The 27752-nt window shown below is 59.5% G+C and overlaps 2 protein-coding genes across 3 annotated transcripts in view; one reads left to right on the forward strand and one right to left on the reverse strand.

The window, feature by feature from the left end:
* The window catches only part of CCNF (cyclin F), a 21906-nt gene extending 12094 nt beyond the window's left edge, over positions 1–9812 (forward strand). The window contains exons 10-17 of the mRNA XM_029049099.2: positions 1471–1635; positions 1785–1908; positions 2366–2546; positions 5083–5170; positions 6200–6299; positions 6555–6703; positions 7548–7717; positions 8098–9812. Coding sequence (XP_028904932.1) covers positions 1471–1635; positions 1785–1908; positions 2366–2546; positions 5083–5170; positions 6200–6299; positions 6555–6703; positions 7548–7717; positions 8098–8612 — 1492 coding nt within the window. The 3' untranslated portion in view covers positions 8613–9812. The remainder of the gene's footprint in view (positions 1–1470; positions 1636–1784; positions 1909–2365; positions 2547–5082; positions 5171–6199; positions 6300–6554; positions 6704–7547; positions 7718–8097) is intronic.
* On the reverse strand, positions 9772–27086 carry VRK3 (VRK serine/threonine kinase 3). Of its 2 annotated transcripts, none has more exons than XM_029049235.2 (15): positions 26995–27086; positions 23469–23559; positions 19883–20037; positions 19202–19324; positions 18182–18331; positions 16394–16446; positions 14934–15000; positions 14525–14609; positions 13889–13994; positions 13665–13757; positions 13271–13403; positions 12764–12884; positions 11977–12035; positions 10396–10544; positions 9772–10283 (listed from the first exon to the last, which is right to left on the reverse strand). In XM_029049235.2, exons 3-14 carry the CDS (start codon positions 20019–20021, stop codon positions 10396–10398), a joined length of 1278 nt encoding a protein of 425 aa, XP_028905068.1. In that variant the 5' UTR covers positions 20022–20037; positions 23469–23559; positions 26995–27086; the 3' UTR covers positions 9772–10283. The 2 variants fall into 2 exon arrangements, with proteins under 2 accessions (XP_028905068.1, XP_028905061.1); XM_029049228.2 differs by having other exon boundaries at positions 23469–23602; positions 26995–27079.
* Between the last annotated feature and the right edge of the window lie 666 nt (positions 27087–27752).

The raw sequence follows: 27752 nt of genomic DNA on the forward strand, positions 1-27752 counted from the left end.
TCCAGAGCCCCTGGAAAAACGCGGGCTGCTTTCTGTTACGTTCAACATCGCTAGCTTCGTGTTTATGTTTCATCAAGGTAACTGGGAGCCTACTCCCGCAGACGGTAGCAGGAAATGCTTTAGTCAAAACCTTCGCTTTCTAGTTAATGGTGGTATTCGTTAAGCTCTTTCTACGTGCCCAGCACTGTTCTAAGCACTGAGGTAGATACAAGGTAACGAGGTGTCCCACTTGGGGCTCACAGTCTTGATCCCCATTTTATAGATGAGGTAACTGAGGCACAGAGTAGTAAAGTGAATTGCCCAAAGTCACACAGCTGATAAAGTGACGGAGCAGGAACTGCTCCTTTCTAGTTGTTTGGCTCCCCCGGGTACCGCCACACACCAGCCCTTGTGAGGGATGGGGCTCTCAGCGTCCGCTCTAAGTGAAGCGCCCCAAATCACCCCAGTGTACTGAGGGCCCGTCGGCTAGGATCCCTGTCTACTAAGAATCGTGACCTTTAATAGTTGAAGAAGCAGTGTGGCTCAGAGGAAAGAGCGCGGGCTTAGGAGTGAGAGCTCACGGGTTCATATCCCGACTCTGCTACTTGTCAGCTGTGTGACTGTGGGCAAGTCACTTCACTTCTCTGTGCCTCAGTTACCTCCTCCGTAAAATGGGGATGAAGACTGTGAGCCCCACATCCTGATCACCTTGTATCCTCTCCAGCGCTTAGAACAGTGCTTTGCACATAGTAAGCGCTTAACAAATGCCATTATTATCAATTATTAGTTACTATAATAAAATGGCAATATTAGTAGGGAAATGACTTGGCCTAGTGGATAGAGCCTGGGCCTGAGAGTCGGAAAGACCTAAGTTGTAATCCCGGCTCTGCCACTTGTCTGCCCTGTGACCGAAGGCAAGTCATTTCACTTCTCTGGGCCTCAGTGATCTCATCTGTAAAATGGGCCCCATGAGGGACAACCTGATTAGCTTGTATCTCCCCCAGTCCTTAGAACTGTGCTTGACACACAGTAAGCGGGTAACAAATACCGCCGTCATCATCAGCTTGTATCTACTCCAGCGCTTAATGTGGTTTGTGGCACGCAGTAAGGGCTTTAACAAATACCACTTGAAAAAAAAACCCCTGCTGAGCTTTGGAGTCATTCATAAGTAGATGGGATTCAATAGTATTTATTGAGCGCTTACTATGTGCAGAGCACTGTACTAGGATGCATGTGGGGCTCACAGTCTGAGAGGGAGAGAGTCGCGGGGGCTACTGATCCCCATTTTACTGATGAGGAAACAGGCCCAGAGAGAGGTCAGTGCTCACCCAAGGTGATGGAGCAGGTCAGAGGCAGCCCCGGACCGCCAACTCAACCAGATGAACCGATGGGGCGGGGGCTGGGAGTGGAGGAAAGGAGGGCGTGTGTGTTTTTGAGCGGGGCCTCGTGGTCCTGATGTTTGCGCGCGGTGGTCCCCGGGCGGGGCTGCAGGTACATCCTGATGGACTGGCTGGTGGAAGTGGCCACCATGAAGGACTTCTCCAGCCTCTGCCTGCACATGACGGTGGACTGCGTGGACCGCTACCTGAAGCGCAGGGCCGTGTCGCGGGCCAAACTCCAGCTCCTGGGCATCGCCTGCATGGTCATCTGTACCCGGTGAGAGCCCGCGACCTCCCGCCGGCCGGTCGGTTCCGACTCCGGGTCCGGGCCCGGTCCCCCGGGGCGGCCGTGGGAGCCCCGCCCCGGACGGCGTGGGGTCGAGGCGCCCGCCGGCCACCGGGGCCTCATGGGAGTTTCCGCGGCAGGTTCATCAGCAAGGAGATCCTGACGATCCGGGAAGCGGTGTGGCTGACCGACAACACGTACAAGTACGAGGACCTGGTGCGGATGATGGGAGAGATCATCTCGGCCCTGGAGGGGAAGATCAGGGTGAGTCGGCCAGCCGTTGAAGGACGCCCGGGGCTCCCCACCTGTTAGGTGCCACCCGGTAGCCGGCCCGGGGACGTCTCTCTGGGAGCGTCCATCGGGTCGTCCGAAGGGGAACGCTCTGGGACCTCAGACCGGCTCGGACCGCCCCCGGGTGGACCCGGTCCCCCGACCACCCTCCATCTCTCTCTCCGGCCCCACCGCTGCCCCTCTAAATGCCAAAACTGGCTCGTTCCACCCCACGAGGCTCGGCCACCCCTAGGCGTCGTGGAACAGGCTGAGAGCCAGGCGACGGTGGGCGGGGGTGGCCCCGAGGCAGAGGGCGGGCCGGGTGCAACCGTGCTCCTCCCCCGGGCCCCGGGCCTCCGCTCGATCGTCCGGGTCAGGGTTTGGACGGCCCACCCTCTAGACGGTCATGCCCGCGTCCTCAAATCCACCTCCCCTTCCCCGCGCCGTGCAGATCCCCACCGTGGTAGACTACAAGGACGTGCTGCTGACTCTGGCCCCGCTGGAGAGGAGGACGGGACATCTGTACAGCTTCATCTGCGAGCTGTCCCTGCTCTACACTAGCCTGTCCAGCTACTCCCCTGCCCGCCTGGCGACCGCCGCCTTACTGTTAGCAAAACTGTTGCACAGGCAAGGTATGGGATGGCAGTGCTGTGGCGGGGGTAGGGCGGAGGCGGGTATGGCTGGGCGGGTCCTCGTGCTCTCGGTGGGTTTCTTGATGCTTGAAACGTTGAGTCTCCTCCCGAGGACGAGCCTACCGGGCCAGAGGTGGGCGGGATCGGTCCTTTCGTTGGTCCTGGATGGCTGTGTGCCCGCCACGCCCCCCCACACTATGGCACGCCACACTTAGAAGCTTCTGCTTTGTGTGTGGCCTGGGAATTCAGTGTTTGTGCCAGGGCCTGTGGGGAGCAAAACGCAATGGGCCTCCTTACTCCTCACGTTGGCGGGGCGATGGATGGGATGGAGAAGGGGGTCAGGAGGTAATTGTCACTTAGCTCATTCTGAGCGCTCTGGCAAATGCTGCCCTCAGTCCTCTACTCGTCCGGCGGTCAGGGTCCCTGGCGTCAGAGCAGTCCGGCGGTCAGGGTCTCTGGGGTTCTGCGTGTCCGACGGTCAAGATCCGCGGTGTTCTGTGTGTCTGGGGATCAGCGTCCCCAGTGTCCAAGCAGTCCGCCGGTCAGGGTCCCCAGCTTCCTGCGTGTCCAGAAGTCAGGGTCCCTGGTGTCCGAGTAGTCTGGCAGCCAGGGTCTCCGGTGTTCTGCGCGTCTGGTAGTCAAGGTCCCCTGTGTTCTATGTTTTTGGCAGTCGGTGCCCAAGCAGTCCAGCAGTCAGGGTCACGGTGTTCTGTGTTTCCGGCAGTCAGTGTCTCCAGGGTCCAAGCAGTCTGGCAGTCGGGGTCCCCGGTGTTCTGCTTGTCCGGCACACGGGGTCCCCTGGCATCTGTGTGTCTGGCAGGCAGCGTCCCCGGGCATCTGCGTGTCTGGCAGGCAGGGTCCCTGGTGTTGTGCGTTTCTGGCAGGCCGGGTCCTCGGGGTTCCTCGAGTCCGGCAGGCAGGGTCCCTGGGCGACCAACTCAGATTGGATCCTGGCTCTTTGGAAGGGCTCCCCCCAACCCCTGCTGGCGTGTGTGAACGGTGAGGGCGACCCGTCGGGCGCGGGGTTGGGTTTTGGGGGCACCTGCTGCCTCGGGCATCTGTTTGCTACATCTACATCTGGCCCGGGGCACCGTGCTGAGGGATGTGGGCGTGGGAAGCGCTGCCTAGCGCTGGGGCCCATGGGGCAGCGCTACCCGGCCCCCTGAGGAGGCTCTAAGGCAGGTCTGTGGACAGACGTGTCCGGCAGAGGCGGCCCCATGCCGGCTGCAGCCTCCGTCCATAGTGCCGCCCTAGCCGAATCGACTGTGTCCACGTGCTAACTAGCCGGGGTGCTGATGAAACTCTTACTCTGTGCGGAACACTAGGACAGACACAGGATAGTCAGGGACCTGCCCCCGTGGGGCTCACAGTTGGGGAGAGAGAGAGAGCCCATCTCCACTTTCCAGAAGGGGAAACAGGCCCAGAGAAGTTCAGTGACTTGCCCATGGTCGCACAGCAGGCCGGGGCAGAGCCGAGACGAGGATGCAGGTGTCTTGACTCCCAGCCCCTCGAGGCCAGGCAGCTTCATACTCCCGTTTCCAGATGGGGAGATTGTGGCCCAGAGAGGGCGAGTGGCTTGCCCGCGGTCACACGCTAGACAAATGGCAGAGCCGGAATCAGAACCCGGATCTCCAGCCTCGCAGCCCCTCCGTGCTCTGTCCCCTAGGTCGCCCTGCCTTCCATTTAGAGGCTGGAAGCGCTCTGGGAGGTGAGCTTCTGTGGAGGTGGGGGGTGCTCTGCGGGGGTGCCCCTCCCCTCACCCGCCCACACTTGACCTTGGCGGCCGGACCTGGCGGGCTTGTCTATAAGTGGACAGCTGGGCACCGTGTTCCCAGCAGAGACGGTGCCGGGAAAATCAGAGAGACGTGCCGGGAGCTCCCGGTGACCGGCCGAGCAGCTCTTTGATCTTTGGCTCGGTTCCCCACGCTGTATTTAGCTCCCCCCGGCTTCCCCCCCGCCGCCTTCCTTCTCTCCCCTTTGCCAGCTTTCCCATCTCCAAAAAGGTTCCCGTGTAGTGATGCTACCTGGGGAATGTGTCCCTGCATTGTCCCCCCTCCTCCCACGCATCCAAATGTTTGCCCCCCTCTTTCCCTCCCCCCCACCGAGGTGGCCGCAGGGCCAGGTCAGCGCCCGGTTCGGCCCGGCATGGGGGTTGTCGGCCGTGGGATGCAGCCCGGCTTTGGCAGGAGAAGCTCCGGGGTCGTGTGGACACGCCCATCAGCCCCGTTGGGTCATGGCTAAGATGACCCCGGGCTGGGTTCGCCTCCTTCAGGTTGCCGATGGGCTCTGATTGCCCCGGTCCCACCTGGGAGTTGCCAGAGGAGTGGGATTGGGGTGTGGTTTGCTGACCCACCGCAGTCTGGGGCAGTGTTCGCATGGGGGAGGGCTGTTAAGCCAACCAAGCCTGGCAGAGAACTCAGGGCCCCGGCCGCCCGAGGATCTCGCCGGGCGTTGTCGGGGGGCCCCGCCACGGGGCGTAGTTCTGCGGCCGCAGCGGTGACCGGATGGCTCAGTCCCGCTCTGTCTTCCTCCTCAGCCCACCCCTGGACCAGCCAGCTGGGAGAGTGCACGGGCTTCTCTTTCGAGGACCTCATCCCCTGCGTGCTCAGTCTCCACAAGAAATGGTAGGCCGCCCCCAAGGCCCAGGGAGCGGGGAGGAGGGGCCGCGACCTCGCGGGCAGCTGAGGAAGAGAATGACCCCTCTGGTCTCCGATACCCCCATCCCACTTCCTTGGCTACTGGACTCCGGGGCTCCCGGGCCAGCTTCGTGTTCCTGTTGGGGGCCGGACGATAGGGGAGGCTGAGGCACCAGGCTGTCCGGCCACAGACATCCTCCCCGCTCCTCAGGACCCGAGCCTGGTGTCCGGAAGGGACTGGCAGACGGGCCCCTTTGTGGGTCCGACTCCCAGATCCAGTCGGTGGTAGTTAGCGGGCACCTAGGCTACGCAGACCACCGTACTAAGCGCTGAGGAGAGGATGGTGCAGTTGGAAAGGATGATCCCTGCCCTGGGGAAGACGGACAGTAAATTGAGTGGCACAGGTTGGCATGCTGTGGCCAGCTAGGACTTTTTTCATATACATATATATATATATACATACCTACATATATATATGAAGAAAGCCACGCTGCTTCCGCTTCCACTTAACAAATGTCATTATTATTAGTAAGCACTTAGCAAATACCAACATTATTATTATTAAGTGCTTATTATGTGCCAAGCACTGTTCTAAGCGCTGGGGGCGGGGGGGATACGAGGTCATCAGGTTGTCCCACGTGGGGCTCACAGTCCTAATCCCCATTTTACAGATGAGGTAACTGAGGCACAGAGAAGTGAAGTGACTTGCCTTCACACAGCTGCCAAGCGGAGGAGCCAGGATTTGAACCCATGACCTCTGACTCCCAAGCCCGTGCTCTTTCCACTGAGCCCCGCCGCTTCTCTAGCCACTAGGCCACGGTCCTCAAACTCACACACTTGCTGACCCCAGCTCACACGTTCTCCCTGTGCCCTGAACCTCGGGACTTGCTGTGTCCAGAGAGAGTCGGGACGGGGGGATTTAGATCAGCACAGTGGTGGTCCCGCGGGGAACGTCTCTATCCATCACATCCACCTCCCGGCGCCCTCGACAAAGCGCCCTGTCCTTGCTTTCCTCAGTTTCCATGACGACGCCCCAAAGGACTACCGGCAGGTGTCCCTGACGGCGGTGAAGCAGCGATTTGAGGATGAGCGCTATGAGGAAATCGCTCAAGAAAAGGTGCCTCGATTTCTCCCTCCCCTTCCCCCGCGGTTAACCCTGGACGGCGGGGTGGGGAGGAGGGGCGGCGACGTCAGCAACCCGGAGACGGGGTAGGGCAGGGACCGAGGGGGCCCGGGAGCGGCATCCAGGAGGGCGGGGGTCTCCCGGCCCAGGGGTCGGCCTGGGGGCCCGCGAGCCGGCCCCCATGGTCGGAGACGCGGGGCAAGGCCAGAGCTGAGGGCCCGTGTCGGACCCGCCCCGTGGTGTTCGCAGGTGATGGGCTACAATCAACTCTGTGCACTACTGGGCCTCAAGCCGGAGGACCCCGAGGCGGTCCAGGCCGCCGCCCCCGCCGCCTCGCTCAGCAGCTCCGGGGAGATCCCCGCCTTCCTCACCTCTCCCTCCGGCAAGAGGACCAAGAGGTCAGTTGGCTGCGGGTCCTCCCTCTTGGCAACGTTTCTCTCGGGTGTGTGTCCTCGCCGATGGCCTCGGGTACAGAGCCCCCGGAGGCGTCCCGGGACCCGGCCCTGCTCCCGATTCGGACGCCGGGTCGCACCACCCCGTCCCCTCGTCATTCGGTGGTATTTATCGAGCGCTTACTGTGTGCAGAGCGCCGTACCGAGCGCTTGGAACGGGCAGTTCGGCAACGGATAGAGACGATCCAGGCCCGACGACGGGCTCACGGTCTAAAACGGGGAGACAGAGCAAAATGAAACAAGTAGACAAGCATCAGTATCCTCTTTAGGCCTGATTTCTACAGGGGTCAAGGAGGGAAGCCTCTAGGGGGCTGGAGCCCGGTCGGGGAGGTCAGACAGTGGCAGGATGTGTAGGGGCCCCTCAGCACTGTGTGCGTCCGCTAATTTGTATATTTATTACCCTATATTTATTTTGTTAATGAGATGTACATCCCCTTGATTCTATTTATTGCTATTGTTTTAATGAGATGTACATCCCCTTGATTCTATTTATTGCTATTGCTTTTGTCCGTCCGTCTCCCCCGATTAGACTGTAAACCCGTCAGCGGGCAGGGACTATGTCTGTTGCCGATTTGTACATTCCAAGCGCTTAGTACAGTGCTCTACATATAGTAAGCGCTCAATAAATACTATTGAAGGAACGAATGAAGGGGATTGGTCCCTTGGCCATCAGCTGCACCCCTGTGGTGGCCCAGAAGCAAGGCTGGGCGGGCACCTGGGCTGGGCGGGCCCGGGCTGGACTCGACCAGTTCCCGTGCTGAGCCGGGCCGGGTCTCCCTCCCGTCCCCAGGAGGAGGGAAAACAGTGTCCAGGAAGACCGAGGCAGTTTTGTCACCACGCCCACCGCTGAGCTGTCCAGCCAGGAAGAGACACTACTGGGCAACTTTCTGGACTGGAGCCTGGACTACTGCTCGGGCTACGAGGGCGACCAGGAAAGCGAAGGGGAGAAGGAGGGAGACGGTGAGTCTGGCTCGGGGCAGGCTCGGTGGGGGGCGGGGAGGGGGCGGGTGCCGGGTCCCCTTCCTCCAGTCCAGGCGGGGGAGGCCACGTCGGCGGCCTTCACGGCCTCGTGGTAGGGATGGCTCCTCCCCGCAGTCCCCGAGCCCACTTCTGTGGGGCTGACGGTGCTACCGGGCAGGGGGCGGAGGTACTTGCACCCCGTGAAGCCCCCCGCTGCCAGGACCACCGGGCACCTGCATCCTGTAGGTCGTCAGGGATGCGCGCCTCTCTCTCTCTCTCACCTCTCTGGCCAGCCTGTGCCCCCTCGACCTGACCCACGGGGGCACCTGGCCTCCGGCGGGCTGCCCGCAGCTAACGGGGTGTGGCGATTTCTGGTGCAGTGACCACCCCCAGCGGAGTCCTGGACGTGAAGGTAGTGTACCTGGCCCCGGAACAGCACTGCTGCCAGGGTTCCAGCGACGAAGACAGCCCGGCTAAGGAACGCTGGAGCCCCGGGGGTCCCCAGCGGGAGTCCGCCCGCCCGGACCCTGAAAGACACTGGCTTCTGTTCCACGACCGCCGGGAGCCGAAAACGGAGGCCACCTCGGGCTACTCGTCCGTCCACAGCGCCAGCCCCGCCTCGTCGGTGGACCGTGGCCGCGGGGCGTCTCCCCCGCCCGCCCCGGTGACGTCCCCCGGGGGCGGTGCCGCCCCTGCTCTCGCACGCAGCCCCCGGGGCCCCCCGTCTCGCCTCCAGCCTCGGCACCCCTTCCCCCTCAGGCCCCGCGCCCGGGCCCCCCGGCGGCAGGGGAAGCGCAAAAACGTGGCTGAGCACAGTGAGGAAGGGGAGGCCGCGGGGGGCGAGGAGGAGGAGGAGGAGGAGCAGGAGATGAACCTGGGCTTCTTGAGCCTGTGAGTCCAGGGAGACCGCGCCTTCGGACCGGTGACCGGCGGTCGCTTGCGTTTCCAAGTCACCTTCTCGAGAGGCGAGGCCCGGAGCGAGGGCGAGAACTGCCCCGAGGGACCCCGCAGACAGCAGCTGCTCACGTGGCCACGGCCGGCCCCTCGGCTCCGCCCCGGCTGTGGAAGCCTGACCTCTGCCAACCGTCCTCGGGCTTCCCCGTGGTCCTGGACCGGCTCAGCATCCCCTTCCCGCCCCGCCGGCTGTCATCCATGAGCCATTAACCTCCACCCGAGCACTGGGCCACGCCCGGTCCTCGGGACTGGGGGGCGTGTTTTGCTGGCACCTTCCGTCCTCTGGGTGTTCGAGGGCCGTGGTCCTGTCGGAGAAAGCCTCTGCCCCAAATGGGGCTCCGGTCACTCGATCTCTCCCCTCCACGGCCTCAGCCTCCCTAGGGAAATCTGTTTTGGATGAGCGTGAGGGTGGCTCACCTGAATGGTGGTGCGGGGAGAGTTCCGCGCAGCCCATTACTCCCCTCCCCGCCTCGGGGGCAGATGGCACCTTCTTCCGGCCGGAGTCCCGACTCGGAGAGTTCTGGCCGGGAACCCCCGGGGTTTCGGGATTTCCCAGTTGAGGGGAGGTGGCTGGGGGAGCTTTCCCAGGGGAGGGTCCCTCACCCGATTCTCCGAGAACCACCTGGGCCTCCGCGTCTCCCACCCGTTGGGCTGCGATCGGCCGTGGCCTCGCTCGTCACCTTGCTGCTGCTGCTGCTGGGGCTGGATCGTTCCCTTCCCTCCCACACTCGCAAATGAAGGCGAACCCAATTTCAAAACAGACTTGTTAGAGCTAGGGGGAAAGTTATTTTTTATATGTGTATTTTATATATATATATATATATATGGTGTGTTTAAAAAAAGATGTATTTAAAAATCCCAGGTCCAGACTGTCCCTGTCTCAGTTCGAACTCAGGAGTGCTGGTTCTGAGAGGTTGTTTTCCCCCCCGCTCCGGGTTGGGAGCGTCTGTAGTTGTTTACACAACCGAGGAGGAGCCATCCGGGCTGCAGCCCGTGGATTTGCCACTGCCCCACTGAATACAAGGTCCCCACGCCGCAGCCCAGGTGGTCTGCCTTCCTCTCGTTCTTCACTGTGGGAGAAAAAGGCCGGACCGTTGATACTGTGTGTATAGCAGTTTATTAAAAAAAACCCACAAAAAAACCCTAAAGGCCCAGTTTCTATGCACCTGGAGGGAGGGGACGGAGTGCCCAGCTACCCCGGGCCGCAGGGCGGGGTCGGCCCAATTCTGGGCAGGTGTGGGGCGAGGGTCAGGCCACTGCTGGGGATTCGCGATGGTTTCTGAGAGTGGACGACGGGCCCGGCACAGCCTCCCCTGAAAATCCCCAAAGCCGCCCCGTCTCCCCGAGTAGCGCCCGCTCCCACCGCCCACCGTCTCGCGCCCGTCCCCCGCGGCCGTGGGGCCGATGGACTTCCCGGCTTCCCTGCCAGAGCTGCGGGCGGAGGGTTTGGAATCACAGCGATAAGCGTCTCTAAAACTCCTTTAAAAAGACATTTAACCCCGAAACATTCGGCAAGGTCCCCAGCAGTCTCATTTATGGGTGGACCAGAGCAGGACGGTCGGGGCTTGGGGATGACGACTTCACATTTTTTCCAGCTGGGGAGCGGAGGAGCCTGATAGAAGGAGAGGAGGGGGAAAGCCGTGGGTGAGGGAAACCGCAGAAGTCTGCTGCCCCCTTCCCTCCACGCCCTCGTGACCGGTGGAGGAGCTGAGCCCCATCCTTACCTACGGGACCATGTGGAGGTCCACAGGGTCGTAGGCCGAGGCTCTGAGCTTCTTGAGGGGTGTCCCTAGCGTCTCTCTCAGCAGCGAATAGTTCGGTTTCTCCTCGTACTGCAGCCCCATCACGCTCTCCAGGAACAGCTGCAGGCTGTCTAATAATAACGGTAAGAATAATTATGCTATTTAAGCGCTTGTGATGTGCCAAGCCACTGTACTAAGCACCGGGGTGTGGATACAGGCAAATCAAGTTGGACACAGTCCCCGTCCCACACTGGGCTCGCGGTGTCAATCCCCATTTTACAAGTGAGGTAACTGAGGCCCAGAGAAGTGAAAAGACTTGCCCTAGGTCACATGGCAGACAAATGGTGAAGCTGGGATTCGAAACCACGACCTGATACCCAGGGCCGCGCTCTATCCACTATGCCACGCTGTTTCGAACAAGGGCCCGTTCACCAACCCCGTCGATCCACGGCAGCGACTGAGCACCTACTGTGTGCAGACCACCGCACCGATACCCCTCCTGCCTTTTTGTAGTGCTTTTTAATGGTATCTGTTAGGCGCTTACTACGTGTCAAACACTGCTCTAAACTGCTGGTGAAGGTACAAGTTAATTAGGCTGGACAAAGTCCCTTGTCCCGCACGGGGCTTACAGGAGGAAGGGAGAACAGGTATTTAATTCCCATTTTACAGGCAAGGGGAAGTTAAGCGACTTTCCCGAGGTCACACAAGTAATTGGCAGAGCCGGGATTAGGCCTTGATTTCCAAGCCTGGGCTTTTTCCACTAGGCCACGCTGCTTCTCGGTGCTGGGCACTCTGCTAAGCACTGAAGTGCACAGAAGATAATCGCGTTGGACACTGCCTAACCCACATAAGGTTCACAGTCTTGAACCCCATTTCACAGGTGAGGTAAGTGAGGTACAGCGAAGTGAAGTGGTTTGCCCAAGGTCACAAAGCAGATGGTGGAACTGTGCTTAGAACTCAAGTTGATGAAAATTTCTTGAGCATTTACTGTGTGCAGGATGCTGTGCTAAACCCTTGGGAGGATTCAATATAACAGTTAATCCAGGTCCTCTGCCGCCTAGGCTCTTTCCACTAGGCCATGATGCTTCTCTAGCCTTGGGAGATTGTAATAGGAGTGGTAAGCCTGCCCTAGAGGGTCCGAAGAGAGTGGGTAGATGCGAACCCTGGCTTCTAAGAGTTGCTGATCTGTTGTACGCAGAGTGTGGTATTAAGTGCTTGTGAGAAAAGAATAGAGTTGATCGAACCAATCCCTCTACTCAAGGAGCTTTCAGTCTTGCAGATAGCCAGACTTGCTAAAATAAATGACATGTTGATACCCGCTGCCCCTCCCCTCCTCCCCCCCAGCCCCTCTGCCCCGAACCCCCTGAACTGGTGGACGTGAGGCAAACCGAGCTTGGTAGGAGGGGGTGGGGTAGGGTTTTCGGCAGAAATACCATTCCCTTCCCCTGCTGGGGCCCACCTTCTGGTAAAAACCCTCCCCGGCTGTGAGAGACTCACCTGAGACCACTCTCCCCTACTGTGAGACTCAGCTGGACCTCCCCACCCCATCCCACACAGACTCACCTGAGAAGGCCTTCTGGCAGAAACAACCCTTCAGGAGACCAGGCACGTTGGTTCTGAACCTGTTCGTGGCAGAGGCAGGAGTCAGCGGCACAAGCAAAGCCCAGGCCTCACAGGTACCCTAAGCTCCGTCCCCCTCCCACTGTGTTCAGGAGGCAGGACTCCTCTTTACTCCAGGTCACTCGGAAGCGTCGGGCTGTTGGGAGAGGAGGTTTTGCTCTTGGCGAAGCCTAGCCTAGGCTGCAGTCCCGGAACTAAGAGGAGGAGGAGTGGTAACAGTATGCATCAAGTGCTTACTTTGTGCAAAGCGCTATTTTAAGCAGTGGGAAAGAATACAGAGGTTAGGAATTAGACATGGTCCCTGACCCTCGGGAGGCTCGGGGAAGAGGAGGGTTCCTCCTTGTCTTCCACATGGGCTGAGGGGACTCGAGTCCCCACAGTCCCCCGTGACTGCGGCCCAGGCCAGGGGGGGAGCGCGGTGAGTTTCTCCCAGCGGGCTGGCCCACTGGAAGCTCCCTGTGGTCGGGGAACGTGTCTCACGCTTCCGCCGTACTTCCCAAGTGCTCGGTACAGCCCGTGGCACCGAGCGGCGCTCACAACACACCGTCGAAGCTACGTCACCTTGTCTCCACCGACTTCTTCAGCGGGCGGTCGGGGGACAGGGTGGGCACAGGGCAGGGGCTCTCCGGTCCTGACGGCTCCTCCAAGTGGATGGGGCCCCGACTTGGTCCCCCCTGCCCCCACAGCTGCCTGCTCCCCCGCCCGGGGCCGGACCCCCGTCAGGGCTAACCTTTCTTTTTGTCCCATGACCACCGGGGCATTTTCCAGTTGGCTGCTCCAGGGCAGCAACCCGCTCAACCACTTGAGCAGGCAGTAGCCCAGGTTCTCCAGGTCACTGCGGCGGGAGGGCCCTTGCGGGGCGGCAGGGAGGAGGTTGGGGAGAAAACGCAGGTGGGTCTGGGCCACCCAGCAGGGCCCTCCCTGGACTCGCTGAGCGCCCCATTGCCAGTTTAGCCCTCCCCATCCGGTTCTGACGGCCGATAAGGACCCCCACCCCGGGGGGATGAGGGGACTGGGGTCCCCGGGGTAGGCTGATCTGACCCTCCCCCCACCCCGTGCTACTGCGGTCCCACAAGTCACTCTGAGGCTTGGGGGGTACCGTGGGGGACGCCGGGCAGGGTCGGCTTCGGCCTGTAGCAGGAGGCCGTCCCATAGTGAGACGGGCCCCGGCGGAGGGGTAGCCAGCAGGACCCAGTGGGGATGGGGGCTGCCCAGGAGGAGGGAGGCGGGGGCTCACCGACTCCCTTGTGGGCATCCAGGCTGATGAACTCAACGGTGCCCTCGTGGGGGGTCCGGCTGCCTTCCTGGTATCTCACGTGCCTCCCGCCGGGGCAGTAGCGATAGGCGTAGTAGTAGCCGGCCAGGGTGACCTGCACGGGGTTAGGGACGGGGCAGAGGTCCTCCGCTGAACAACGCGGGAGCTGCAGGAAGCCGGCAGCACCCCTCCCGGGCCGGGTCGGGGTCTCCCCACGCCAAAGAGGCTGCACGGCCGGTTCATCCCCAGGGCGACCGGTTTCGGGAATGGAGACGTCTCCCCCCCCCCCGAGTTGGGGCTTGAGGGGTTCGGGGGGGGCCGGGGGCCAGGCGGCAGCGGGATGGGGACAGGGGTGGTCCCCGGGGGCGGGCGGCACCTGGGTGGGGTCGGCGGGGCTCACGAACACGTTGTCGGCGGAGATGTCCCCGTGTACGTACTCGTTCTCGTGGATGAATTCCAGGGCATCCAACTGGAGGGGGTGAATGGCGGCCCCGCTGAATCGGGCACGGGTACCGGGCACCAGGCCTCGGGCACAGGAGGCGGGGGTCCGGCGGCTCTCAGCTCCCCACCCGACCCTACCCCACCTCCACCCCCACGTACCAATCTGCAGGACACTTGGTAAGCTGTTTTCTCGGTGAGCACGGGGCTCCCGAGGTCCTCCATGGCCGACTGCAGGCTTCGCCCCAAGCTGGGGAACACCAGGAACCTAGCACGAGAAGGACGGAGGGACGGACAGAAGGAGCGGCAGAGGACGGGAGTCGGCGGTCGGTACACCCGCATTACTGGACAGATGGTTGGGGTCAGGGTGGGGAGGAGGGGCGGGGAGCTGGATCCTGAAAAAGGGCTGGACCCTGAGAACCAGTGGGGCCTAGTAGAAAGGGCCCAGGCCTAAAAATCAGAAGGACCTGGGTTCTAATCACCCATCCGCCACTTGTCTGTTGCGTGGCGTTGGGTATGACGCTTCACTTCTCTGGGCCTCGGTTGTCTCATTTATAAAATAGGGATTTGGACTGGGCCCCCCCGATTATCTTACATCTTCCCCAATGCTTAGTGTGGTGCCTGACATGTAGTAAACTGTTTAACGAAAGCCAGTCGGAAAAAAAGGGTGGGGGGGCGGGATCCGAGGGGAGAAGGGGATGGTGAGCCTTGCTCCTGAATGTTAGCTCAGGGCAGAACCTGGGGTCCGGGAAAGGGGACCCTCCCCAGGCCCGGGGTCCCGGACCGGTCCTCACTCACCTGTACTTGCCCTCGTGGAGCCCCAGGCCGACGCAATGCGGGATGCCCAGCAAGGGCACCAAGTGGAGCTTCTTCCACTTGGCCACTGTGGGGGCGGCAGGGGCCCGGTGAGGGCAGGGCCCGGTGCCCCGAGACCCCGCCCCCACAAACTCCCGAGGGGGTGGGGGGAGTAGGGGGAACACTCTCCTCCCACCGCCACCCTCCTTGGGGGTCCCTGAATGAGGGGACCCACAGCCTCCACCCTAGGGGGTTGGGGCCACTCCCCGAAGACCTCTGTCTGTCAGGGCTGGGGTGTGGGGGAGGTCCCAGTCCCCGGTGGGAGCTGGGGGGGGGGGGGGGCAGGGCCCCTTCAGAGGGAAGCGGGGAAAGGGCACCCCCCATCTCAAGAGGCAGGTGGCGGGTGGCATACCTGCGGTTTTCTGGGCAGCTCGCTGCAGGAAGTTCTGCTCATTGTACAGCCGGCTGTCCTTGCTGTCCTGCGGGGAGGGGGAGGGAGGGCCGGGGTCAGCACCTGTCCTGCCCCTGCCCTGCCCTGGAGCCCGGGGGCCGAGCCCAGCCAAGAGAATCTTCCCCCTCCCCACCACCCTGACCATGCCTGCACCCACACTGACACCCATTAGCCGGTTGATGTCCTGGAGCAGGGGTTCTGAGCACGATATACTAATGATGGTATTTGTTAAGTGCTTACTGTGTGCAAAGCACTGTTCTAAGCGCTGGGGTAGATACAAGGTAATCAGGGTGTCCCACGTGGGGCTCACAGTCATCATCCCCATTTTACAGATGAGGTAACTGAGGCACAGTAAAGTGACTTGCCCAAGGTCACACAGCTGACAAGTGGAAGAGTCGGCATTAGAACCCATGACCTCTGACTCTCAAGCCCGGGCTCTGTCTGCTGAGCCACGCTGTTTTGATATGTCTAATAATAATTATGTTACTTGTTAAGCGTTTACTATATGCCAAGCACCATTTTTAAGAGCTGCGGTAGATCCAACTTAATCATGCACAGTCCCCGCTCCACATGGGGCTCGCACTCTTAACTCCATTTTTCAGAGGTCATTGTGGCCCAGAGAAGTGAAGCGACTTGCCCGAGGTTGCAGGGGAGACAAGTGGCGGAGCTGGGATTAGAAACCGGGTCATTCTGACTTCCAGGCCTGGGCTCTATTCGCTAAGCCATATTATGTGTGCCAGCGGTGGGGGGGTGGTAAATGCTTCAAGAAAATGTTGGGGGGCTTCTGAGCATGAGGAGTCAGTGGTGCTGGGGTGCTGAGAAGTGGTTCGTGCACATGTTGGGTAGAAGCTCAGGGCACACGGTGTCAGGGGAGAGCAGGCGGGCCCACTCCGAGCACGTGCTGATCGCCAGAGTGTCGTGGGGGTGGGCCCGGACCACGCGCTGTCCGTCGTCTCGGCTGCTTCTGTCAGTAAAAGACGCCTGGACGTCCAAAACGTCTGCCGGCCCTTGGCCACATGCTGCTCCCTGCCTTCCCGTAGTGCCCCCGGTCCACCTAGAACCCACCGGGCAGCACAGGGGAGCCCCCGGGGGCTCTACGCCTCACCGGACGCGGCTCCCTCATCCGCTATTCCCGAAGGGAGACTCCATCGGCCCGGGGCCCCAGCCTGACCCATGGCCGGCACACAGCCCGGCACGGCCCGGCACACGGCCCGGCACACGGCCCGCGTATGCCCGGCCCAGAATCCGCTCACGCCTGGTCCACCCTGGCCCAGAACCTGAACACACTTGGTCCCAGCACGGCACCCACCCGGCACATATCTGGCCCCAGCACGCCATCCACCCGGCACACGTCCTCCTGGTCCAGCCTGGCCCAGAGCCCGTACCCACCCAGCCCCGCCTGGACACGCAGGCCAACTCACGAGCTTGAGGGAGAACTGTTCCTTCTGCGAGTAAGCTCCGGACACTGACTGGGCTGTGGGAGGAGGAATAAGTGAGGTTCCGGCGGGGAGGGGGACGCGCTGCGCTTATGTGGCCTGGGTCCTTGCCCTCTCGGGACGCTCCCAGGCGCCCCCAGGTAGCAGGCCGGACACTAATTCCGGTTCTGCCCACCCCACTGGCCGAAGACATCACAATCCTCTGGACTGTAAGCTCCTAGAGGAAGCAGCACGGCCTAGTGACGAGGGTCCAGGTCTGGGAGTCAGAGGATCTACGTACCTAAACGGCTCCGCCACTGGCCTTCTGGGTGACCACGGGAAAGTCACTCCACTTCTTTGGGCCTCACTCTCCTCATCTGCAAAATGGGGATTCAATTCCTATCCTCCCTTCCCCCTTAGATTGTGTGCCCTGTGTGGGCCAGGACCGTGTCCAACCTTATCTTGTACCTCCCGCAGTGCTTAGTACAGTGCTTGGCAAACAGTGTGCACTTAACAAATACCCCAACTGTCATTATTAGCATTAGAGGGCAATGGTGAGGGGTACTAACTCCATGGCACTCTCCCCAGTGCTCAGTACAGTGCTCTGCACATGCGCAACTACTGATTGACTGAACCAAGCAATCAACAGCATGTATTGCACCCCTACTGTGTGCAGAGTACTGTACTGAGCATTTGGAAAGGCACAGTAGAAGACTTGAACCCTGCCTTCAAGGAGCTTCCAGTCTAGCTGTCCATCGCTATGGTGAGGTTTCTTCCAGGGAAGGCAGAGGGTTGGGTCTGAGGTCCAGCATTCTCAGGCCTGGGTCTCTCTAGACTGAGCTCACCAACCGAGATAGGGCCCTGGGAGGAGGGAGCCGAGGGGTGTCCCCGGATGGGGATGCCCAACGATGCCGTCGGCATCATTGTGGGCACCTCCCCGGGTGAAGGGAAATGGCCTGCTTTCCCAGGGCAGTGCCCATGTAGAGTCTCAGCTCTACTCAGGGCAAGAGCAAAGTCAGATTCCCTGCAGAGAAGCTCCAACTAACCTCCGCAGAGACTGGGCTGCCCACTGTCTCCCTCTGAGGGAAAGCCAGAATAGAAGCTCCTTGTGGGCAGGGAATGGGTCTCGCAGGTGTGTGGTACTGGCCGGTCCAAGCCCTCCGTACGGTTTGTGGCGCTCAGTCTGCCCCGTCACCGGACAGCTGTCCGATCCCCACCTGGAGCGGGCCTAAGCCCTCGCCTCTCTCTCCAAAAAACCATCTCCACCTTCCGCCGGCCCGGTCGAGAGAGAAAGCCCCTGCAGGGTGAGGAACAGGGATCCTGCTCCTGAGGGACTTCCCCAGGTGCTCAGTAATAATAATAACAATAATAATGTTGGTATTTGTTAAGCGCTTACTATGTGCAGAGCACTGTTCTATGTGCTGGGGTAGATAGAGGGTAATCAGATTGTCCCGCGTGAAGCTCACAGTCTTAATTCCCGTTTTACAGATGAGGTACCCGAGGCACAGAGAAGTGAAGTGACTTGCCCACAGTCACACAGCTGACAGGTGGCAGAGCCGGGATTGGAGCCCATGACCTCTGACTCCCGAGCCCGGGCTCTTTCCACTGAGCCACGCTCAGTACAGGACCCAGCCCTCGAGAGGCTCTCAGGAAACCCCAGGGATGGATTGATCAGGATTGGGGGTTTTCGGCCATATTCTCTGCCCCTCTGTAGCCCCCCTGCCCCCAGCAGAAGGTGCCCAAGGGCACCTGGCAGAATCGGCCCCAGCCTCCCCCCCCCACCCCCGGCCGCACCTTCATAAAACATCCCATTGTCCCCCTGAGACACCAGCTTCAGCAGCTTCCAGCGGTGCTCATTCTTGTCCTCTACGATTTCGAATATGGACAAGGGAGGCAGGCAGGCAGCTTTCCTTCGCTGGCTGGCCCTTGGGCTGCTCTTTGACACTGCAGAGGGGAAACAGGCAGTGGCGGGGGTCAAGCAGCGGCCCTTCGGCCCACGTCCGGCAGGTCTGCCTCCCCCCGCCGCCGCCACGGTGCCCAGAGTGTCTGTCTCGGGCAGCCGGCCTCCTAGTCATAATAATTATGGTATCTGTTAAGCGCTCGCATTGTGGCAACGTACTCGGCACTGGGGTGGATACAAGCGAATCAGATTGGACAAAGTCCCTGTCCCACATGGCGCGCAAAGTCTTAATCCCCGATTTACAGATGGGGTTGACTGAGGCCCAGAGACGTGAAATGACTTGCCCAAGGTCACACGGCAGACGTGTGACGGAGCTGGGATCAGAACCCATGACCTTCCGACTCCCAGGCCGGTGCTCTATCCACTACGCCACCCTCCTTCTCCAGTGGACCCGGCACCAGGGGTCACGGGGTCGGAGAGGATGACGCCACAGCCTTGGAGAGAGAAGAGGCCAAGGGACCTTGAAAACAGGTGAAAGGTTCACCCTACTTCACGTGCCCCTGGCATCCATTATTTGCAGGCTGGAAAAGGGCATCCGTTGTCCGTGCACTGGCCACCCTCCCAGCGCTGGCGGGACACTGGCAGAGGACAAGGGGTACGCTGTCCCAGTCGGGGGGCAGGGCAGCACGGAATGACCTGGGCTCTTCCAGGGGCACTGTCTGTTATTGACAGGCCACCACCCCGGACATCTTGGAGCGCTAGTCAGGAGCTCAGCCCCCAGTGACCTCTGCGAGGCTGATTCTCCCGACCGGGTCCCGCTTGAGACCCGGGGACAAAGGTGGATAAAGGGAAGGGCCCCCCCACCCCACTAGCTTCTCCTGATCTCCGCTTGCCGTCGTGTCCACTCTGCTCACCCCGGGACTTGGCCGAGGGGCTCGGCAAGCCCTTGGGTGCTGGGCTCTGTCGGGAGGGGCTGGAAGTCACTCCCTTGGGGGGTGACTGTTTTGTCTTCCCACAGGTCGCCTCCTGCTTTGCCCCTAAAACGACAGGAAGCAGAAGAGGGGGGATTGAGTGTGGCCAAGTCTCGAGTTTGGGCACTGAACCTTTCCTTCCCAAGCCCGGGCACCTCTTGGGTTGGGGGGGAAGGGGGTCCTCTGTCAGTAAACAGCTGGGGGTGGCCCCAACAGGAGGCCCAGGGACCAGGGAGGTGGGGGTGGGCCTGGGCAGAAGAACTATATTTGGGTTGTAGCTGCTGCAGAGAGAGGATGGGATGGGACCAGGCACGTGGCAGGACTGAGTCGGCCAGGCCTCGGGTCTCGTGGTGGCCCAGGGGCCCGGTCCAAGGATGAGACGCTCAAAAGATCGAGGTGATCGTCCGTCCCCAGTCGCAGGGTGACCCGTCTGGTCTGATACCACGGTGCCCGTCTGCTGTCCAGCTGGCACGCCCCGGCCCGGACGCTGTGGATCTGGTGTTTTATCGTTAGTGTCGGCCTCCCCTGCCGGGGCTTCTGTCATGAGTTCTGGACAAGGAAAACCCTCAGGGGACCACTTGTTTCAGAGGCCCAGCCGTTCAGGGGGTGGCTTGGGGGGATTACCTTTAGCATGTGGCACAGGCCCTTTGGCAGGGGACCCAGTCTGGCTACCATCTTCTACTGGTAACTTGTTTCCACAGGATGGGCAGAAGCAAAAAGTTGGCTCAACTTTACAGCCACACTGTGGACAAAAACTGATCATCCTGCAAAGTCGGCAACTGGAAGAGGAGAAAGCAGGGGGCCGGGGGGGGTGGGGGGGAGGAGAAGGGTCAAGATGCAACTCTGAAAGCTTCTGTCTGCACCTACACCCACCACACCCTGGAAAAGTACCAACAAGACCAGCCCTCGGGGCAGGTTGGATTTTAATCCACCCAGCGGCAGCAGGCAGCACAGTTGGGGAGTGACCTGGGGTGCGATGGGAGTGGACAGCGGACAAGGAAGGAGAGGGACTAGGTCAGGAAGAAAGACTATTGGCCCAGTTCTGCCTGACCGGGCACCCTTGTGCTAGACGCTGTTGGGGGGCAACACGAAGAACCGGCCAACACGAGTCCGGCAGCAGGAACCCAAGTGGGAGACACACACTCTAAAACAGCTGGGAGGACACAGACCCCGTCTCAGGGTCTTCCTCACTGGAGTGTAGGAAATTTTCATCAACTGGGGGCTGGAGGGGTGGCGAGGGGGATGGCTAGATCGTGTCCTGAGACCTGACTCTGACTTGAATGTCTTTAATGGCACCAGAAACATTAGCATTAAGACCCCAAGGTATCACTCTTATTTATTGAGAACCTGAAAGACACTGTGCACCAGGAGTGAGCGCTTGCGAGGCCACCCCGGAAGCGAAGACACGGCCTTTGCCCTTTATGGGCTTACAATCTAACGGCGGAGGCGGACGGAAAAATCACTGATAATGGGCGCAGGAGAAAGATGGGGGATGGAAGAGTAGCACAGACATGGAAGGGTGACATAATCAATAATTTAATGTACAACTGAACATACAGGAATACACAAGTGCTGAGAACAAACGTACATATATACACGGGAGGGGGAGCTGCGGGGTTGATGGTACTTGGAGGGGGGAAGGGAGGTGTGTACTAGGGAGAAGCCGCTCGTGGCAGGAGGAGGGGTTCCAGGCTGGGGGGAGGGAGGGTCTACCTAGTGGCCTTCAGCACCCAGCTTGTACTTTGCTTCCACACTAGGAAGTGGACTCTAGAAATCTGGTTTCTGGGAGTCCCAGAGCAGGGACAAGATGAAGCAAGGAAGTTTCCACAAGTGGGAGAAACAGGGTCAGCATCCAGCAGTGAGGAACATTCATTCATTCATTCAATAGTATTTATTGAGCGCTTACTATGGGCAGAGCACTGTACTAAGCGCTTGGAATGTACAATTCGGCAACAGATAGAGACCCTCCCTGCCCATTGACGGGCTTACAGTCTAATCGGGGGAGATAGATGGACGAAAACAAGACAACTTAATCACGATAAATAGAATCAAGGGGATGGTCACCTCATTCTCAAAATATATAGGGTAATAAAAATATGTGCAAATGAGCACAGTGCTGAGGGGAGGGGACGGGAGAGGGGGAGGAGCAGAAGGAAAAGGGGAAGCTCAGTCTGGGAAGGCCTCTTGGAGGAAGTGAGCGCTCAGTAGGACAAGGACCGGCTCACTGAGGAAAGCAGAGAGGAGCGGATGGAGCCGGAATTTGTCGGAGGACGCGTTAATAATAATAATAATGTTGGTATTTGTTAAGCGCTTACTATGTGCCGAGCACTGTTCTAAGCGCTGGGGTAGACACAGGGGAATCAAGTTGTCCCACGTGGGGCTCACAGTCTTAATCCCCATTTTACAGATGAGGGAACTGAGGCACAGAGAAGTTAAGTGACTTGCCCACAGTCACACAGCCGACAAGTGGCAGAGCTGGGATTTGAACTCATGAGCCCTGACTCCAAAGCCCGTACTCTTTCCACTGAGCCACGCTGCTTCTCATTTGCGTTGATCTCTCCGGTGGTAGTGCTTATTGTTGAGCACCAGGCACGTATTCTAACGGCTGGGGGATTTCTTAAAATACTGCTATGTGCCAGGCCCTGGGGTAGATACAACATAACCAGCTCAAACACAATCCCTGTCCCCCATGGGACTCGATCAGTCAAGCTGCACTAAGCGCCTAGGAGCGTACAATACAACAGAGTTGGTAATAATAATAATGATGGTATTTGTTAAGTGCTTACTACGTGCCAAGCACTGTTCTAAGCGCTGGGGGGGATACAAGGTGATCAGGTCGTCCCACGTGGGGCTCAGAGTCTTCATCCCCATTTTCCAGATGAGGTAACTGAGGCACCGAGAAGTGAAGTGACTTGCCCAAAGTCACCCAGCTGACAAGCGACGGAGCCGGGATTAGAACCCATGACCTCGGACTCCTAAGCCCAGGCTCTTTCCACTGAGCCACGCTGCTTCTGGTAGACATGGTCCAAGGGGGAGGGAGAACAGGAATTTAGTGTCCAATTTACAGATGAGGAAACCGCAGCACAAAGAAGTCAGTGAGCTGCCCAAGATCACCCAGAAGGCAAGGAGGCAAGAGGCAGAGGCAGGATTAGAACTCAGGTCTCCAAACTTCCAGCCCCACGTTCTCTCCAATAGGCCACACACTGCTTCTCAGGCAGCAAGGGATAAACCCGAGGAAGAGAAGGAGGAGTTGCCCGGCCCATAGCTCCTGCCCTCTAGGAGTGAACGATCTCAGGCTGGGGACCCAGTAGAAGGGTAGCTTTATCCCAGAATGAGGGAGAACAAGCTTAATAATTAATAATAATTATGGTATTTGTTAAGTGTTTACTATGTGCCAGGCACTGTACTAAGCGCTGGGGTATATAAAAGCAAATTGGGTTGGACCCCGTCCCTGTCCCAAATGGGGCTCACCGTCTCAATCCCCATTTTACAGATGAGGTCACTGAGGCCGAGGGAAGTGAAGTGACTTCCCCAAGGTCACACAGCAGACACTTGGCGGAGCCGGGATTAGAACCCATGACCTTCTGACTCTGGGGCCCATGACCCAGCCACTACGCCATGCGGCTGAAAGCGGGACACAGGCCAGGCACAACAGGATGAAAGAGCTGAGAAACTGAACGCACATATAAAATAAAGCAACAGTTACATAAAATATTATCCATGTCTACAGACAGGACTAAAGAGCGTGGAGTGATAGGCGAGGATAGCTAAGGATGCCACTGGGGGGGGGGTAGGTTAATCTGGGAAGGCTTCCTGGAGGAGGTGGGGTTTGGGGGGGGTGCTTTAAGGATGACGGAGTTGGGGGCCGCTCCGGCCAGGGGTCGGGAGAGCCAAGGGGGAACACGAGACTCTCCATCCAAGACGATGATAGTATTTGTTAAGTACTTATTATGTGCCAAGCACTGTTCTAAGCGCTGGGGTAGATACCAGGTAATCGGGTTGTCCCACGTGGGGCTCATAGTCTTTGACCTCATTTTACAGGGGAGGTAACTGAGGCACGAGAAGTGAAGCGGCTTGCCCAAGGTCACACGGCGGACACGCGGCAGAGTGGGATTAGAACCCACAGCCTCTGACTCCCAAGCCCGGGCTCTTGCCGCTGAGTCATGGAAATCCCTTTCAGGGGGCTTCTGAAGCAGGAGAAACTACTCACCCGCCTTCCGGGATGACGAGGGACGTCGGAGGCTGCCCGGGGGCCCCGTGCCCACGTCGGCCCCGCGGGGACTGGCTCAGGTTCCTCGGGCCTGTTGGGACGGAGCGGCCGGTTCACCCTCGAGGCCCTGCAGGCTAGTGTGGAAGACGGCTGGGACCGGTCCGCAGCTCAGAGACCTCCCCCCCACACTCAGAGACCACCCCCCAGCTCAGAGACCTCCCCCCACACTCAGAGACCGCCCCCCCAGCTCAGAGACCTCCCCCCACACTCAGAGACCGCCCCCCCAGCTCAGAGACCTCTCCTCCCCACTCAGAGACTGCCCCCCCCAGCTCAGAGACCTCCCCCCCACACTCAGAGACCGCCCCCCCAGCTCAGAGACCTCCCCCCCACACTCAGAGACCGCCCCCCCAGCTCAGAGACCTCCCCCCCACACTCAGAGACCTCCCCCCCACACTCAGAGACCACCCCCCAGCTCAGAGACCTCTCCTCCACACTCAGAGACCACCCCCCACTCAGAGACCTCTCCTCCACACTCAGAGACCGCCCCCCCAGCTCAGAGACCTCCCCCCCACACTCAGAGACCCCCCATCTCAGAGACCTCTCCTCCACACTCAGAGACCGCCCCCCCAGCTCAGAGACCCGAGCTGGGGTCGGGCGGTGGGGTCTCTGGCCGACCCCCCGTTTAGTAATAACAATAATAACAATGTTAGTATTTGTTAAGTGCTTACTATGTGCCAAGCACCGTGCTAAGCGCTAGGGTAGCTACAAGGTAATCAGGTGGCCCATGTGGGGCTCACAGTCTTCATTCCCATTTTACAGCTGAGGTAACTGAGGCCCAGAGAAGTTAAGTGACCTGCCCAAGGTCATACAGCTGACAAGTGGTGGAGCCGGGATTAGAACCCACGACCTCGGACTCCTAAGCCCGGGCTCTTTCCACTGAGCCACGCTGCTTCACTGTGAGCCCGCTGTTGGGCAGGGATTGCCTCTATCTGTTGCCCGATTGTCCATTCCAAGCGCTTAGTCCAATGCTCTGCACATAGTAAGCGCTCAATAAATACGACTGAATGAATGCCCCCGGCCTCCTTCCTGACACCTGGCAGGCCAGATGATCGCCTCTGGCCTCAAGATCGAATCGACCCATTGATCAAGGCTATTCATTGAGCGCCGCGTCCAGAGCACTGCGCTACGCGCTTCAATCCTTCAATTGTATTTATTGAGCGCTTACTGTGTGCAGAGCACTGTACTAAGCACTTGGAATGGACAATTGGGTAACAGTTAGAGACCATCCCTGCCCAGTGACGGGCTCACAGTCTAGAAGAGGGGGAGACAGACAGCAAAACAGAACAGAACAAAACAAAACATGAAAACTAGAGACAAAGCAAGCACTCTGGGGGGGCTGCAGCCAACCCAATTTGGCCTGTATCCGCCCCAGCGCTTAGTACAGTGCCTGGCACACCCAAAGCCCTTCAGAAATCCCAGAATTACTATCACTGGGAGAGGACATCAAAGAAGCAGCGTGGCTCAGTGGAAAGAGCTGGGGCTTCGGAGTCCGAAGTCATGGGTTCTAATCCCCTCCCCGCCTCTTGTCAGCTGGGTGACTTTGGGCAAGTCACTTCACTTCTCGGGGCCTCAGTGACCTCATCTGTCAAATGGGGGTGAAGACTGGGAGCCCCATGGGGGACCACCTGATGACCTTGTATCAACCCCAGCGCTCAGAACAGTGCTTTGCACATAGTAAGCCATGAACAAATATCATTATTATTATTATTATAAAAGAGTGGGTGGGCACGTTCCTGGCCCACAGTCCCAATGCCCTGTGATCTCATCCGTGGGCAGGGACGGTCTCTCTCTGTGGCCCAATTGTCCATTCCAAGCGCTTAGTCCAGTGCTCTTCACATAGTAAGCGCTCAATAAATATGAATGAATGAGGTGCGGGCAGCCCATGGGTCAGAAGCCCAGAAGCAGCGCGGCTCAGCAGAAAGAGCCCGGGCTTAGGAGTCAGAGGTCATGGGTTCTAATCCTCGCTCTGCCACCTGTCAGCTGGGTGACTTTGGGCAAGTCACTTCACTGTGCCTCAGTTCCCTCATCTGTAAAATGGGGATGAAGACTGTGAGCCCCACGGGGGACAATCTGATTACCCTGTGTCTACCCTTGATTCTATTTATTGTGATGATGTTGTCTTGTTTTTGTCCGTCTGTCTCCCCCGATTAGACTGTGAGCCCGTCAATGGGCAGGGAGGGTCTCTATTGTGGCCCAATTGTCCATTCCAAGCGCTTAGTCCAGTGCTCTGCACACAGTAAGCGCTCAATCAGTACGACTGAATGAATCCCCTTGATTCTATTTATCTTGATAACGTTGTCTTGTTCTGTTTTGCTTTGCCGCCTCCCTCCATTAGACCTTGAGCCCGTCGTTGGGCAGGGAGGGTCTCTCTCCGTGGCCCAGTTGTCCATTCCAAGCACTTAGTCCAGTGCACTGTGCAGAGTAAGCACTCAATAAATAATAATAATCATAATGTTGGTATTTGTTAAGCGCTCACTATGTGCAGAGCCCTGTTCTAAGCACTGGAAGAGATCCAGGGTCATCAGGTTGTCCCACGGGAGGCTGTTAATCCCCATTTTACAGATGAGGGAACTGAGGCACAGAGAAGTGATAATAATAATGTTGGTATTTGTTAAGCGCTTTCTATGTGAAGAGCACTGTTCTAAGCGCTGGGGGAGATACAGGGTCATCAGGTGGTCCCACGTGAGGCTCACAGTCTTCATCCCCATTTGACAGATGGGGTCACTGAGGCCCAGAGAAGTGAAGTGACTTGCCCACAGTCACCCAGCTGACAAGTGGCGGAGCCGGGATTCGAACCCACGCCCTCTGACTCCCAAGCCCGGGCTCTTGCCACTGAGCCACGCAGCTTCTTTATGATGCTATTTGTTAAACACTTACTCTCTGCAAAGCCCTGTTCTAAGCGTTGGGGGGGGGGGGAATGCAAGGGGATCAGGTTGTCCCACGTGGGGCTCCCCCTCTTAATCCCCATTTTCCAGATGAGGTGACTGAGGCCCAGTGAAGTGACTCGCCCCCAGTCCCCCGGCTGACAAGTGGCAGAGGCGGGATTCGAACCCACGACCTCTGACTCCCCAGCCCGGGCTCTTTCCACCGAGCCACGCTGCTTCATGCATTCAAATACTTTGGAACGCCTACCCCGGCGCTTAGAACAGTGCTCGGCACCTAGTAAGCGCTTAGCAAATAGCAACCTTCTTCTTATGATAAAAATAATCCGCCCGGCCCTCCCCCCCCCCCCCCCGGGCGCGCCCAAGATGTGTGGGTGTTGGGGGGGAGTCGGGGAGGACGGTACCACGGGCCGCAGCCCCCGTTAGCCCCCGACTTCCGGTCCCCCCCGCCCTCCCGTCAGAGATGGGCCGGCCCGCCGGACTCCCGGCCCCTCGTCTTCCACCCCCCCCCCCCAAAATAATATTTGCAAATGACCGGGCCCCGGGAAGATGGTCTTCCTCCTCGACCTGCTGCCCCCACGCACCTCCACCCGCCGCCGTCTTGGACGACGACGACGTAGTCAACACCTCCGCTTCCCCTTCCCCTTCCCCTGAGGCCCGCCAGGGGCCCCGCCCCTTACGTCACACGCCCGTCCGAGGCCCCGCCCCTTTACGTCACATGCCCCCGTCCGAGGCCCCGCCTCTTTACGTCACACACCCCGTTCCACCCACCCTCCTTAGGCCACGCCCCCTTGTGTCACACGCCCCCGCCACAGGCCCCGCCCCCTTACGTCACACGCCCCTCCGACCGGGGCCCCGCCCCCTTACGTCTCACGCCCCTCCGTCCCGATGTCCCGCCCCCTTACGTCACACGCCCTTCTGCTCCGCCCCTTTCGCTGGAGACCCCGCCCCCTACGTCACCCCACTCCCCCGCCCTCCATATGCCCCGCCCCTTGCGTCACAAGCCCCCGGCTCATCCCGTCCTAGGCCACGCCCCCTTACGTCACACACACCCGGTCCCACCCGCCCCCTTACGTCACACGCCCCCGGGCTCCACCCGCCCTCCCGTACGCCGTGACGTCACTCCTCCCTTTGTAGGCCGATGCTCTTGTCTTCGTAATAATACGGTAATGACAAGTGCGGCTTGTCTGTGCACTCATTCAGCCGGTAGTATTTATTGAGCGCTTACTGTGTGCAGAGCACTGGACTAAGCGCTTGGAATGGACAATTGGGCCACAGAGAGAGACCCTCCCTGCCCATTGACGGGCTCACAGTCTAACCGGGGGAGACAGACGGACAAAAA

This window comes from Ornithorhynchus anatinus, chromosome 2 (genome assembly GCF_004115215.2).
Source record: "Ornithorhynchus anatinus isolate Pmale09 chromosome 2, mOrnAna1.pri.v4, whole genome shotgun sequence".
Taxonomy (NCBI): Eukaryota; Metazoa; Chordata; class Mammalia; order Monotremata; family Ornithorhynchidae; genus Ornithorhynchus; species Ornithorhynchus anatinus.

Coding starts and splice junctions, on each gene's coding strand:
- VRK3 (XM_029049235.2), bottom strand. CDS start 20,021: ATGATCAGTTTTTGTCCACAGTGTGGCTGTAAAGTTGAGCCAACTTTT. Junction 19,325..19,882: donor GCCTGTGCCACATGCTAAAG/GTAATCCCCCCA, acceptor CTGTCGTTTTAG/GGGCAAAGCAGGAGGCGACC. Junction 14,610..14,933: donor AGCTGCCCAGAAAACCGCAG/GTATGCCACCCG, acceptor CCGCCCCCACAG/TGGCCAAGTGGAAGAAGCTC.